General features: G+C 45.4%; 1 protein-coding gene across 1 annotated transcript in view; it reads left to right on the plus strand.

Annotated features, from left to right (window-relative positions):
- Positions 1–2,685: 2,685 nt before the first annotated feature.
- ANKH (ANKH inorganic pyrophosphate transport regulator) overlaps positions 2,686–15,024 on the plus strand; it is a 106,645-nt gene continuing 94,306 nt past the window's right edge. The window contains exon 1 of the mRNA XM_064428221.1: positions 2,686–2,819. Coding sequence (XP_064284291.1) covers positions 2,724–2,819 — 96 coding nt within the window. The 5' untranslated portion in view covers positions 2,686–2,723. The remainder of the gene's footprint in view (positions 2,820–15,024) is intronic.

Genomic DNA, 15,024 nt, shown 5'->3' on the forward strand with positions numbered 1-15,024 from the left:
ATGAGACACACAGTATCCAAATGTTTTGATTCAAAAAGCTTTATTTTTGGGGTGGCTTGTTTTTTGGTTTTTTTTCCAGGAATTAGAGGAGGTAGTTCTCAAACATCAGCTCATCTGGACTTTTCAAATGGCAAGCTAAAATCATATATTTACAAGTGGCTTTGGGGATTCCCTTTCACTTTTCTCTGACTCAAAAACAGCACTAAATGTTTCTTTCCCTTATATAAAGAATCTCTCTAAACTGAAACAAGAGGCACACTCTGTAAAGAAAGCATTCTAAAATATGAAGTTTAAAAAAATATTCTTCCATAATTTCACCTACAAGCTGTTCTCAAGACCCATGGCAGGGAGGAATGAGCTCAATGACAATAAAATCTAGTCCTGACAGGAAGGAATTAGTTACTGGCAATACAGTTATCTAAAACCATACACATTCTCAGGAAGAAAGAATGTAATATTGAATTAATGCTTCAATATATATCCAGCCTTGCATTCAAAAGACACAAGGCTTGCTTCAAGGAAAAGGACCTGCAACTTACATCTCAGTGTACATAAAGGCTATGCCTAAATTGGCATGGAATTCAGCTCAGTGCAAGCAAACAAGTAAAACAAGGCAGCTGGTGTAAGGCCACTGCATCTCTAAGAATTTCTCCTTCAAGTCCAGCTTTAGTCAGATTGGCTGGAAGACAAATGTTCCCTCTCAGTGGACACGGTTCGAAGATGTCCGATGGATGAACCACTGGTCCATCTGGAGATGATTAGCTCTCCCTTAGGATGACGAGGAGTTGGTGCTGTTAAACCAAAGACACTCCTAGGCAATCACAAACAACTTCTTCTTCCCTCTTGTCAGTCCATGGTCCTCTCCTGTTTTTCTCAGCTTCGCTCCAGGACACCATGCCTGTGGCATTGTAAGTGATCTACAGGATGAAGGCAGGTTTGCTCTTATAAGCACTTGAGTTTGGTCCCCTGTGCTCACAGCGACGGCTGCTCCAGCTCAAGGGCTGATAGGTGAGACAAACTCCAGCTAAAGGAGGGTAAAAGCCTCCAGCACAACAGGGGCTGACTTTGCCAAGAACCTCAGGAATCAGGGACTCCTTTTCTCCAGCCCCACCCCACAGCCTGTCATTTGCCTACCAGAGATTTTCTGAGCTCCCCTCCTGTTGACTCTCCAAATATGTGCTTGGTCACGGGGACATTTTAATACAGCTGTCTCTGGGAGAGGGAGGCTTTGCAGCACTCTTCTGCTGGCCACTGCTCCTCTGAGGATCAGATACAGGTATCTGACTCCTCACAGGGTTCCCACCTTCCCAAAATATTTGCTAACTCTCCTTGAAGGGGGAAAGGTGAAGATAACACCGCAAATCTAAATGACCCAGAGAAACTCAGTAACAATGAAACCTTGAAACCATGCTGCAATTTTGAAAATGGTGAGAAACTTCTGCAAGTTGTTCAGAAGGGGTTTGCCTTCTCAACTCTCTCCCACCCTTAGCTGACAAAACCTCGTGGCTTGCCACGGCCCCGGCTCAGAAGGCAGCCGGTGCTCCAGCCAGCGAGGGCTCTCCTGCAAGCTCCCTTGGGCCACAAGCACATTCCCTTGCCCACAGCTCGGAGAGATCTTGAGAGATGAAGATGTTATACTGCCAATCGTTCAAGATTTATTTATTTCAGGGTTTTGACCAGAAGCGCTGTGGGTCAGACACCCTGGTTCAGGACCTCCACCCTTCCTGCAGCTGCCCGAGTGCCCCTGCCCGAGGCCCGAAGCCCACGGCTAGGGAACGCCTTCCCTTGCCCCCGGCTGCACGAGCAGGGCGGCGGGCGTGCGGCCGGGGGAAGCCCGGGGGGCCATCGGGACCCGGCGGGGTGAAGGGGCGCGGACAGGTGCCGAGCCCGGCCCGGCCCGGCCCTGCCGCGGGCGGGGGGCGCAGCGCGGCCGCTCCGCCGTCGGGAGGAGCCGCTCGGTGCCGCTCTTTCCCCCGCCGCCGCCGCCGCCCGGCTGCGAGCGTGTGTCAAACCCACGTGCTCCGCCGGCCCGGAGCGGCCCCGCCGCCGGCCCCGCACCGCCGCCGGCCCCGCAGGCCCCGCGCCGGCCGCACGGGCACCGCCGCTGCCGGCCGCGCCGCACCGCGGCCTGCGCCGTCCCCGCAGCGCCGGCGGGGAGGAGGAGGAGGAGGAGGAGGAGGAGGAGAAGGAGGGCGGTGTTTTCCTGCGCGGCGCCGCGGCCGTCGCCCCGCCGCCGGCGAGCGTCAGGCGGGGGGGGGCCCGGCCCGGCCCTTCCCCTGGCCCCCGCGCCCCGAGGATGGCAGCGCTGCCCGCACGAGTGGCTGGCGGCGGTGTCCCTCCTCTTTTTTTTTCCGGCAGCGGCGGCGGCGGCGGCAGCGGCGGCGGATCATTGTTGTGTGGGAGGAGGGCGGCGGGGATGGACTTGATCTCTCGGGTCTCCTGCTAAGGCGGCAGCACAGCGCGCCCCGCCGCCCAGCCAGCGCCGCGCCGGGCAGGGAGGGACCGGACCGGCCCCCCGCCCGCTCCCCGGCTCTTTATTTTTAGGGGGCTCTGCTGCTCCTCTCCTTCTCCCTTATCTCCCCCCCACCCCCTCTCCGCCCGCACACACGCACAGGGACACGCACGCACCCTCCTCCGGTGCCCTTTCATCCTTCCCCCCGCCGTCCTCCCGCGCCGTCTCCTGCCGCGGCAGATGCGCCGCGGGTCACCGCGCAGCTGGGACTATGGTGAAATTTCCAGCGCTCACTAACTACTGGCCCCTGATCCGGTTCCTGGTCCCTCTCGGCATCACCAACATCGCCATCGACTTCGGGGAGCAGGTAAGGCAGCGCCTCTCCGGGGAGCAACCCTCTCCCTCCAGCCCGCCCTCCCTCAGCGCCGGGCTGGCGCGGTCGGTGCCTCCGCCGGCAAGGGAAGGGACGGAGAACCGAGCCAAGCCGTGCCGAGCCGAGCCGAGCCGAGCCGTCCTGCCCCGGCTCATCGCGCCGGGCGGGGACTGCGGCCCCTGCGCCTGCGGGGGCAGCGAGCGGCTGGTGCCGGCGTGCCTGCCCCGGCGGCCGCCCGGGACCACGGGCTGCCCCGCACCGCCAGGAGATGCCCGGGCAAGAATGGCAGGGTTTGGGTTGTTTTGAGGAATTTTTCCCCCTCGCATTTCAGGATTATATAATCTGAAATTACATAATGCATTGGCCGGGGGCTGGTGGTGCTTTATCCCCGCGCTGACACGGCCGCTCAGGTGCAGCAGCCCCTAGCGCAGTGCAGCGCGGCTCGGCGGCGGCTGGAGCGGGGCGGGCGGCCCGGCTGCCGCTGCCCAGGGGAGCCGAGCCCCCCGCCCGCTGCCGCAGCGGTTCGGCCCCCGGCGCCGAGAGCCCCCGGCGCGGCACGGCGGGAGGAGCGCGGCATCCCGCGGGGAGCCGCTCCGCGCCCGCCGGGCAGGGGAACCTCCGGCTGCACCCCTGCCCCCGCCGGCGTTCCGTGCGCCCCGGCACTGCTGCAGTTCTGTGTTGGTGACCTAAGGCTGTCCCCTGGCATGGGCACCGACGAGATAGACCGGCGCATCCGAACCTGCCGTCAGCCTGTCTCCCTGACATGCAGCCGCCCCATTTCGTCCTCCCAATCCCCGCTTGCTGCGTTTGCACTGAGAAAATGTTCAGGGCTTGACTCCCCTGGCCGAGCTAGTGCTCGTTTGCCCCTGCACTGGGGGGGAATCTCTCTCTCACGTTTTGGTATTTATGACAATCCAGGCCCTGTCTTGTGTTAGGCTGCACTATATGGGACCTGTCATTACATTTTTAGTCGGATGGCACACACTACTACTTACTTGCAAGTGTTAAGCTGGGCAGCCACACTAAATATTGCACCCCAATAGCTTCATCCTTGTCCTAAGTTGCACAGTTTGGCTAAGAAGAATAGACACTTGTGCCTGTGCTTCTTGAGAAAACATATCAGAAAAATTAGTGGGTACTTTCAAGCATTTGTAAAGAAGAAAGTGAAAGGAAAAATACTACAGTGGGAAAAAATAGCTGACATTAACCATATGTTTGTCATGGCTGTGTCAATTGCATTTTGATTCCTAGTCCTTTAAATAAACTGCAGTACTAAAAAATACAATTCCATCCTTGTCTAACATCTATGTGCTTTCCTACTAAGTCAGTCTTCTTTAAAACATACTGGGGGAGGGAGGAGGGAGAGGGAAGGGAAATCTAAGTATAGAAATGACAAAGGAAAATGAGATTTAAGTGCTAATAACTATGCCATGTTAATAACATATAGTAGAAGTTAAATTGAAAGCAGTGCACTCAGCAAACTGAGTATGACAGGTGCATTCATATGGTTTGCTTCGTACAAGGTCAGTTCAATTCAAGATAAATGTCAGCCTATAAAAAAACATCCCCATGGCTTCAGTGTGCTCTGAACCAGGATTTCAAAATTTGCAAGAGATTTTATAAGCGAGGGTCCTTCTGTCTGGCTGGGTACCAGTGACACAGGAGGGATGTTAATCTGTGAATGCTACATGTAAACACTTTAACAACTTTCACAGTGTTAGGGACACAAATATCTTAGAAAATGTGTTTTGTTTGATAGCCAAGTCATAGGATTTGATTTTCAGGGGAGTTGAGTTTATCCCTTGACTCAGATGGCTGCCCGGGGAGATATTTAATTGAAAAGGGAGAAATCCAGCCTGCTAGAACTCTAGCTTCTCTCAGGAGCAGAAACTGAAAAGATAGTTTTTCTTACCAGCCTACATGGAAATCAGGAAACTGAAGCAGGGACAAAACCACTCCATGTCTGAAGGGTTCATCAGACAAAAGGACAGTGATTTTATTTTCCTCTATGTAATACATGAAGTTACTTTTGCACTTGTATGATGTTGCTGTTGGACTTGAGAGACTGAAAGTACATTGACTTGCTGAGCCAGTCACCTTTCTGCTTTACATTTTCAAAAAAATGCAATAATTTTAATGTGAGGGATGGAAGCAACATAGAAGAATGGGTGTGCCAACAAATAGCTCTGCAAAGGCTGCAGTACCCCCTCCTTTGAATGTATACTGCAGATAACACAGATTTTTAAGAATGATAAGGGAAGGAAAATTTGCATGAAGGAATGTTACTTGTTCTGGACAATACTGTAAGAGAGACAGGAGAACTGCAGGTTAGAAGTAAGACATGACTGGAAAAAATTAAGGAGAGAATGGACCTTGCCTGACCAGGGAAGAAGAGATGTATAAGAAATGCTGTAAGTCATAAACCCTTTTGATGTATGGTGCTCATACATTGCTCCCTCAGGTGAGGAGAGTATTTGCAAGTAGATAATTCAAAGCAGAGCCTTCTTAGCAAAGCCTTATACTATTAGATACCTCAGATTGAAAAGTGAGAAGCAAAGAGAATCACATCTTTTTTTTTCTTATTACCTTGAGAGGCTTTTCTGGGTGTCGAGTAGTTGTAGTCAATAGCAAACATCACTAGAAAATTACCAGATCCCTGGTATGCAGCTGCCTCTAGGTTTCTTGCTAGGTTAAGGGAAATTTACAGTAAGATTATGTTTGCAGGACATAGGTTAAGGCTGTCACCATTGCCCCATATAAGATGCTTGGTATGGCAAGTCTGTTTAGTTTACAGGAAGTAAAAAATGCTGGCGCAGTGCTTAAGAACTAATAAGCTCAGCTCCTGAAGTCACTTTCAGAACCGCTACAGCCAGTGAAGAGCCTCCTGTTGACCCTGGACTCTAATCCAACAATGCCTTAGGACAAGACTATATTACAGAGTTACTCCAATCTAGTGAGCTGACCTCAGTTCTTCACCTCATAAATTCTCTCAGACAAATACCTGAATTTTTTTCCTCTACTTAAAAAAGTAGTCCTGATGCATAACCAGGTAAATTACCAGAATATTAGAGAAATAAACCATTTCTAACTTACCTTCTTGATTTCCTTCTGCAACCCAATTCCAGTTTATTAACAGTGCTACATGGCTTTTATGAAATTAAATACTACATACCTTTCTTCTTAAAAGTATGGCCTTCAGGAAAATAGTCCCAAATATTTTGGCTAAATGTTCCTTCTCCACTCAAATCTGTGTCTCTGTGTGTCAGTAACATGTGTGTTCATGTGCATGCATCTATATATATCTTTTTCTCCAGGTATATGCATGCACTCATAAATATACACAACACAGCATTTTCATCCCAAGAGTTTAACACCACCAGAAGAGAGACGGTCTCTTGAATTCTGCCATTGAGAGGAGCTTTCAACTCTCAACGTCTTACCCTGAGATTCACAATAATTACTGTTGTATTTAGAGCTCAGTCATTGGAAAGCAAAGTTTGCATGAAAAGTTCTGTCTCCCTTGGAAAATGTTGGATGTACTTGCTTAGAAATAAATAAATACATGGCTGCCATGTGATGGAGAGCAGCACAACCTCAAACAACTCAACCAGCAAATAACAGCATTGCTACTCCGTGGGCTCAAAAATCCATCACCACCCACTTTAGTTTTCCTTTTAACACAGTTCCAGAGCTGCTGACATATATTCTGGTGGCCTGACTTGTAACATAAATGTGTATTTGCATCAGCATTTTTACAAAGGGGGAAAGCTGAGGTGGGCATGAATTCACTAACTTTGTCAGAAGCACAGACTCAGCCGTAGGCAGCGCTAAATACAGTTTGCAGTCGTGGCTGGGAACTCTCTCTGATGCTCATGGGGTGGCAAAGGCCAGACAGAGAGCAGTGTTTCAATCTCAAGTTCTGCTTGCAGTAGTCCCTTAATTATCAATGGGAAGGGACACTAGTACGGTTTTTTGGTTTGGGTTTGGTTTTTTTTAAACTTTGTATCTATCATGTAGATACATTAGTTTGTGTCGCTGTCAGTAGTTGTTGGCGGGGCAGTTTAGCATGCCAGCATAATTTATGTGTGCATCCACGGTGTTCAGTGGCTTGTATGGCCTTGGAAACTAAAACTGAGCAAGCACAGCCCTGCCTCCTCTTTTTCCAAAAGGCACTCAGGTACTCTGGTCCCTGCAGAGAACTTGCCATATATTGCCCACGTTGTAGTGTTTGAGATCCAACAGACAGGCCATAAAGGAAATGCTAAGTGTTTTGGATTCCAAATTATTTTGCAGTAATTGCTGTTTTTTCTTGTATTTGATTGGGGTTTTTTTGGACTGTTGTTTTGTTTTGGTTTGGTTTTTTGTTTTTTTTTTTTTTTTTAAAGTTGCCAGAAAAGGAGAACAAGTCATGAATAATGTATCAAAAAGAATTAGTGAGCTTATTGTCTGCCCATGCCATTTGCAAACTTAGTAGGGGGTTAAACATTTTGATTAATGCCTTATGAAGCTTGGTTTTGGGGTAAGCATTATTGTCTGGACGTTCAAAACAAGTAATGGGAGAGTTCACATTCCCAGCTGTTCACCAGGGATTTGTGCCAAGTTGTGTAACCTTTCCATGGCATAGTTTCCCTGCCTTTGAAGTGTGCCTAGACACCTACCTGTATGTAGATGTAATGAAAATTCATGTGTCAGAAGCACTCTGAATGATGAGATGAAAGGTGCTGTATGAGTGCAAAGTGCTCCTGTTATTGATGTTGTAAGAGGTCAGGGACTTGTTTCAATTGTGTAGGACTTTAGTACCATATAAACAAGAAAGCTAACAGCGTCCTATAATTGGTGTACAACATGACTGTATATTATTACCACAACCACATTATTAATAGGGTAGGCTGACGGAAATGTCCTATTTATTTTAAATGAATGTGAACTATACAGCTTTTAAAATTAAATTTAGATTAAGTTATGTTGAAGAAGGAAACATACACAGAGTATTCTATCAACAGAATTTTTTTGTTTTTATTATTTTCCATAGCATTATTTTGAAGTAGTTTCTATTGCAGAATTCACAAGCCGAATGCTCAGGGAAATAGCTAGGAATGACCACTGAAGTATATCTAACTTTCCTGTTTAGAGTGAGCAAATCCAAGTGAGACTGTCTATGAAGGATTAGAAACCAAACCACGCACACCTGAAGTAGTAACTTTCAGGATCTATACCTCAGTGCTGTGTCCAGAGACTTTTTTGTAAGCAGTGCAGCTTTACTTCCCTGTGCATGCCAGCATGAGCCTTCCAGCCCTGTCTCCTAAATGGTCATCTGCCAGGCTCTGGGGTTTTCACACCAGTGCTAGATGGGCTCTAGACCACGTGGACAGCTCTTGAGACTGCCCAAGAGATTAATTAGGCTTATATGTCAGTGTTAGTGCAGCGGGCATTACACACCAGGCATTGCATTCACTGCTCACGCAGAGCATTTGCTGGCATTTCACAGCAAGCAGTGCATGCTGAGATCTGGGAAGAAGTCAAAGATCTCATGAAACATTTGCAGATAAAAGCCAAATCTCAACAAAGCGCTAATGTTCTTAGAGGTGACAAAGACTTACTCCTGGCAGCTAAACCAATATCTATTTGAATTTTATAGCACGCAAGGTACAAAATAAACAGGTTTTGAAGAGCACTGGGGCTATCACCACTGGAGATTTCACATGGTACTAGAAATTATGAGAATGAACCTGCACTACTAATGAACTGTCCATTCCCTGCAGTGCTCCATGTTGCCATACTGTAAAATACATAATCTTGAGCTAGGACCTATTTTGCTTAATTTGTCAGTACCTTCCCCTTTTTTATCCTGCTCTCTGCTTCCTTCACAAAACCATCCAGTTCCCTGCCTCCCAACTCCCATGGCTATGTCAGCTCGGCACTAAGGACTTCTCTGGACTTTCTTATGCTTCAGTGTTAAGAGCAGGCAGGTTTTGTACTTGATGATAACCATTAAGCATGTCTGAAGGCATTTGCTATCTACAAAGCAGGTAGAGAGAGCTTATTTCCAGGACATGTTGGAAGTGGGGGGATGGGGGCATGGGGGACAGCAACTCCATGCAGCACCAACCAGCCACTTTTTAATGAAGTAAATTAATTTATCTCAAAACTGTAAGTTCAGATTATATTTGCCCACCAGGTTGCTGGAAAATAAAAATGTGAGGTGTGTGGGGTGGAAATTATTCTCCCTACCAGATGTCTAACTTATGCAGTGGGAGACAAGGAACATTTACAACTTTGCCAAGCAGTCCCAGTTCCCAGTCTCCAGGCTGGAGGGCCCTCACTGGAGATACTCCAGTCATAATATCTTTTGATATCCACTGAAAAAGGTGCATGGGGTAACCAAATACTTCTCATGCTTATTTCAGAGATAGGCAAATTGGCTTCTCCTCCCTATGCCAGTGAAAATCTAGAAGACTAAGACAGCATCACAAATTGAAATCAGGTGTTGAAAATACCCCAAGTCTAATTTTAAACCATGGGTTCAAAACTGAAATTTTGAAATGGGTTTGAAACACTGTATTCTACATCATGTTGAGAAATCCCTGAAGTAAAACTTTCGGATGTGAAGTGGCCTGACCATTTGCTTTGTTTTGGGGCTTTTCTTGTTTATTTCTTTTTGCTGCCTTTTTCCAAAGCCGAGGAAGCTGATTTCTCTTCACATTTGCTTTGGTCTGAACTGAATTCTTTTTAATCATTGCTCATTTTGCTGCTGCCTGAAGAAGTTGGTTGTATACAAAGGCTTATATGACATAGCCAATCTTATGACTAAAGATAAAGTGTCTTTTTATATTCAAAGGAGGCATACACTCAAGGCTCTAGCTCTGGAAGTGCAGATTCTATCTGTTCCTATCTTGATCTTAGACAAGACATTTCTCCTTGTGTGAGTTTCGTCAGTTCTAAAATTGTGATGTGTTTCACAAGGCAGTTACAAAGTATATTCCTTCATATTTGTAAAACATGGATGTAAGTTGTTGCATAAATAGAAAATTTAAATATATCTGCCAGCTCATGCAGAAAACTCCATGCATAAAACTGAGCAATGTCAAACAGATTTTGCTTTGCAGCTACTTTGAGAAATCTGTGATGTTTTTAAATAACAGATATTACTGCTGAGCTCAATTCCAGTTTAAATGACATATCAGAACAAGCATTTCTTTAAAAAATATGGGTAATTTGTTACTATCTTATATTTTAACAAGCTAATTTAATCAGCCATTGCAACCTCATGCTCTTTGTATTTGGAAACCTATGGATTTGGGGGTGAAGGAAACAGGAATGTTAATATGCAATTAGATCATCAGATTGCACTTCTTTCTGCTTGCTTGATTTTCTACTGATGTGATACTGCTGTAGCTATGGCTTTAGACACCACCACTGTCTTTTCAGATAACCATTAGATAGAGAATTAAAAAAGAACCACCATAAGAGATGTAAATGGCCTGTGCAGTTTGGTGTCTGAAACAGCAAAGCTCTGCAGTTTTCCCATGTTCTGCCTCCTTCATGGTATCACCTCTCTTTCAGATTTTCCATAGGATGTCACTACCTTGCTATAGAGTTTTTCTGCATGTGCACTTTTTCTTGATGAGTTCCCTCCCAATATAATTTAGAATAAAAGAGCCTCTGTGAAACATTGACTAAGAATAATTCCAGGTGTAAATAAGCATTTTGTTCCAAAGAGGGCTGAAGTAGAGCATTGTTACTTGTAATAGTATAGTTGATTTCCACAGCCTTTGCAAGAGCATTCTAAAAAAGGACAAAGGAAAAATACTGGAGTAAGGAGCAGTTTGTTGAAAAATAAGTGCCACAAGGGCGTGAAATCTCAAGTGCCATTTTAATTATTTTCCCAAAGATGATGCAAAAAATTCACTGTTCCTGTTTTGGCTGGAGTGTTACTGTTGGAGAAAGGGTGGTCACTGTTGCCCAACACAGTTTGCTTTACTGATGTAGTGGTTCAGCAAGAGTTCAGCTTTTTGTGTGGGAAATGAATAAACTGCAATACACTACTTATTTTCAAACGTTTTGCTTCACATAGTATTTCTGCATTGTTAAGGCAGTTTTTTTTTCAACCCTTTTCAATTTTTACAGCCCAGAAAATTTTCAGTGGAGTGCAGAGAAAATTCACATGCATAGGAGCGGGAGAGCATACATGGTTTTATATTTCTTCATTACCTGTTTCCAACTCTTTGTAAGCATTCCCTAAGGTACAGGGTTCTGTGAGGCTGAAAGCTCACTGAACCAAAACATGTGCCAGTCTGTTTGCTGACAAATACATTTGAAAGGCTTTTGGCTGGGAGATGGCCTTTTTACCCAGTGTTTTGCACTTAAGTGTGTGAATGAAGTCAGATGCAGGGTGCACCTGAACTTTAATATGCTGGCATGAAGAATGCAGTGGTGCCTGTCAGCTGGGACTGATGTTTTTCCTTCATCAAGTCAGATGTGCAGCTTGTGTAGTTATAAGTGATGCAACCACATAACCCTATGTTCTTCCCTTGTTTTTTTAAAGATGATGTTTGACATCTGCTTTCCTCAAAATGCAGGGTTTATGTCTAGATTTTATTTGGCTCTTTTTCCTGTTCACTCCCTACTCACCTCTCCTTCCTTCTCCTGCATACCAGTGACCAATGTCTTATTTTTGTAACCTCTGTGTTGGTATGCAATAACTGCTATTCCTGTAGCTATGGATAGTTAAGGTGAGGTAGCCTCTGATCCACCCCTGGCGTCTTCACTCCTCAAGACAAAAGCTTTCCTTGCCACAGCATACTAATGTGCTCCTAGAATTTGGCAGCCTTTGATCTCAAATCTGCTGTCCTGCAGATGGAAGACGGATATTTGAACAAGTCCATCATTGCCATTTCCTCTGTCAGCATCTTACCAATTAAAAAACCTTCAGGCCATTTGAAAAGAAAATGAATTGTTAGCAGCATCTTGGAGTGGGAAGACACTTCACATTTTTGGTTCTGTTGAGAGGGGAAAAAAATGTCAGTTACACAAGAGGAAAGATTATAGCAGTGAAGCATTTATAGCTTGGACGGAAAGGGGAGTTTGATAACCATCTGCAGTTGTATGAACTGTGGTGTGGTCATGAAGGAGAGGAAAGGGGAAATGAGGTTGGCTAGGTCACTGCTGTGGAGAAAAATGTGGGCAGGAGTGGTGAGAAAGACTGGGGTGATAAACACAGTTTAAACTGAAAAGATTTCCAGATTGTTTTCCAATTAAAAAGCAGAGGATTTTCCCTCTCACACTTTAGTTCCTTCTAAAATGTGGCACAAAGAGTGCTGACCTTCAGACAGCATTAGGTGGTGGTGGTAGTGGTTGTGTTTTACATAGGCTCAAATTCAGTGGGTTACCAAAAAAAAAGTGTTGTGATCACTGTAAAGTGATCACATGATGGATCAAACCTGAAGACCACATTTTCAGAGCTTGAGAACCACATCCTCCTCAAAGGCATTCAGTGCACTCTAGAAGGGCACTGTAATTATGGGCTCTTACTAAGGTGAAGTATAAAAAACCTGCAACTCAGAGGTGAGGAATTTCCTCTATTAATAATCGGTGGTCATGATACAGTTTTCTCACAGCACCCTGTTTTTCACATGCTGCCTCCCATATTCAGCATACAGAGAGCATTTGCTGGGGGGATAAACAGAGCTACCTAGCTAGTAGAAGTATTGACTGTGAATCCTTATCTTGTTGCTTTTAGAAGCATTCACTGGAGGCAGCGTGCCCTTTGCTACCCGAGTGAGCAATACGCTGTGTTAGGGTCTCCTGGCAGAGCTGAGGGGAAAAAAATTCCAAACAAAATGAGCTTACCAAAATGCAGGAACCTTTCCAGTATGAGAGAAACAGAGTGTTGAAATGTCCTCAGTGTGGAAATAAGGGAGATCTTAACTCTGCTTTTTAGCTGGAGGTTGCTGAGTTTTTTTTAAAGGCATAAGCTTTTGTCAGACAAGTCGTGGCAAGCACAGGGGAGGTTTCAGTCCTGTGGTCCCATATGGTGTATGCCCACAGCCCTCTACCCTTTCTTGACCTTCCTCATTTACCCTTTCTTACTGTCTTTCCAGTTCAGTTCTTCAGGTACTTTGCTTGGTTGTCCCATGGGTGCTGGAGTGTGTTAGTCACACAGACATCTCTGTGGCTTTGTTGCCAGACTGGAGCTGCAGTGCAGCACCTCTTCCTGATTGCTACCAGGGAGCCCATTCATTCTGCCCTCACCCTGCTACTGGCTTGGGTAATTTATTCTGTCAGTCCATTCCCCTTCCTCCTCCACTGTGGCATTTTGGAGATGACTTTGAACATTAGAATTATTTGCAACCCACTCAGCCCAAGAGGCCAGCTAAGAGGATGAGTTCAAACCAGCCACCAACTCTCCCCAACAGAAGTGAAAATGCCAGGTAATGTACTTGACTTCTCTGGCCATTTTTCTCTGCACTTAGTAGCACATAACAGCTGGTAATATGGGCCTCCAAATTTAGTGTGACAGCACTGTCAGCTTCCCCTGTAGTTATGTTGGGTCATAACTATTTTGGAATCTCAAGCATTCACTTTAAAAGGGGAGCAAAATCCAAACCACACAACATTTTTCAGCACATTAAAACTCCAAAGGCAGTCATCCACTGAAAGCTTTTTTTTGACACAGGTAAACACATTTTTCACATGCTTCTTTAAGACACACATGCGTGTGTACGTGGTGTGCTGTGAGCAGGAGACTGCCCTTATAGGAGAATTATACACTGAGTGGTGCTAAAGTACTGTCTTGATTTCTACTGACTTATATCCAAGACTAAATAAATGGGTGAGGAAATAAGGAGATGGGCTGTAACTGCTCATGCGCCTGATTTGTTGCTTATAGTTTGAGCCATCTCTGGTTACATGTTGCATGTGCAAATGCTGTTTTGTATTTGAATTAATGGTTTTGTGCATGGATTTTAACTTCTCAAAATGTGATCTTGAGAGCAGTCCTGATCACTTCACCACTGTTCTTTATATACTTGTGGGCAGTCATTTTGCTTCAGAGTGTTTTATTTCAAAGCATGAAAGCATGACGACCTTTCAGCATTCAGAGTCTTGTTCTTATATGAGCTTTCTGAGATGCAGTCAACGGTCTGCTGGTTAGGACATGCTCCAGCATTGTAACAGTCTTGGGAAGAGCTTTCGTCAGCAATGCCTTCTGGATCTAATATATAAGTAGTGTGTGTTTTTTCTGTTAATACTGTGCAGAAGCCAGTGTTTCTTTCTTTAAGTAAATTCACAATAAATCACAGCAGGTATCTTACTTGACATTTTCTTATTCCAGGCTTGACCTGTTGGTGAGCTTTGAGTCGCTGTCCAGAAAAGGCCAGTGTCATTTTGGGCTAGCTTTTCCAAATCACAGCATGCCATTCTTGTCAGCTGCAAGCTCCTACCACTTTGTGGGTGGTTGCATCACTGAGGAGAAAATAGCTAAGGAAGGCACAATCATTGCCTCGGGACTTTGCCAAAGAAACCTCATGTGAAGTTACATATTTGTGACTTTGAGCTCCAAGGGTTTGGTCATGCTTGCACTAAACTGCAGATGTGGGGTCTGTTGTATTCAGTGTGCATCCAGAGATTTGGAAGGGGAAATGAGTGGTAGGAAAGAGGGGTTTAGATCAAGCTGTCTGAAAGGAAAAGGTCTGACATCCTTGGCTTTAGAAATACTGCCACATTCCAGAAGTCCTGGGTCATGAAAGCTTTTCACTGCACCAGAAGGGCTGAAATTCTCCAGTCAAAGCGACTGCAGGGCCATAATTTCATCACTAATATCTTGCTGCATAACAAACTAGAAACTTTTTCCTCTGTCATTCTGCTGAAAGTCTAAAGTAGACAAAGGAGGCGTGCCAGTGCAAGTTTAGTTTAATGAGAAGGCCGTCAGATTCTGTATTGAGAGCATCATTGAAAAGAATGTTAAATCAATAGTTGTCCAGCTGGTGATAAAGGATAACCTGCGCTTAACCGTAGAAATAAATAGAGGAAAAAATATGACTCGCTAATATCCTTGACCTTTTTTCAAGAACAGAGAATAGTAGCAGCACATGAAACCATTAGATATGAATACAGTCTCTTGAGAAGTCTGAGTATGGAGTGCTATGACAAGAAATAAGCAAATTGGCTGGACAGGGAAGTGATTCTGTCTGCAGCCAGA

The sequence above is a fragment of the Passer domesticus genome, chromosome 1, assembly GCF_036417665.1.
Source record: "Passer domesticus isolate bPasDom1 chromosome 1, bPasDom1.hap1, whole genome shotgun sequence".
In the NCBI taxonomy this organism is placed as follows: Eukaryota; Metazoa; Chordata; class Aves; order Passeriformes; family Passeridae; genus Passer; species Passer domesticus.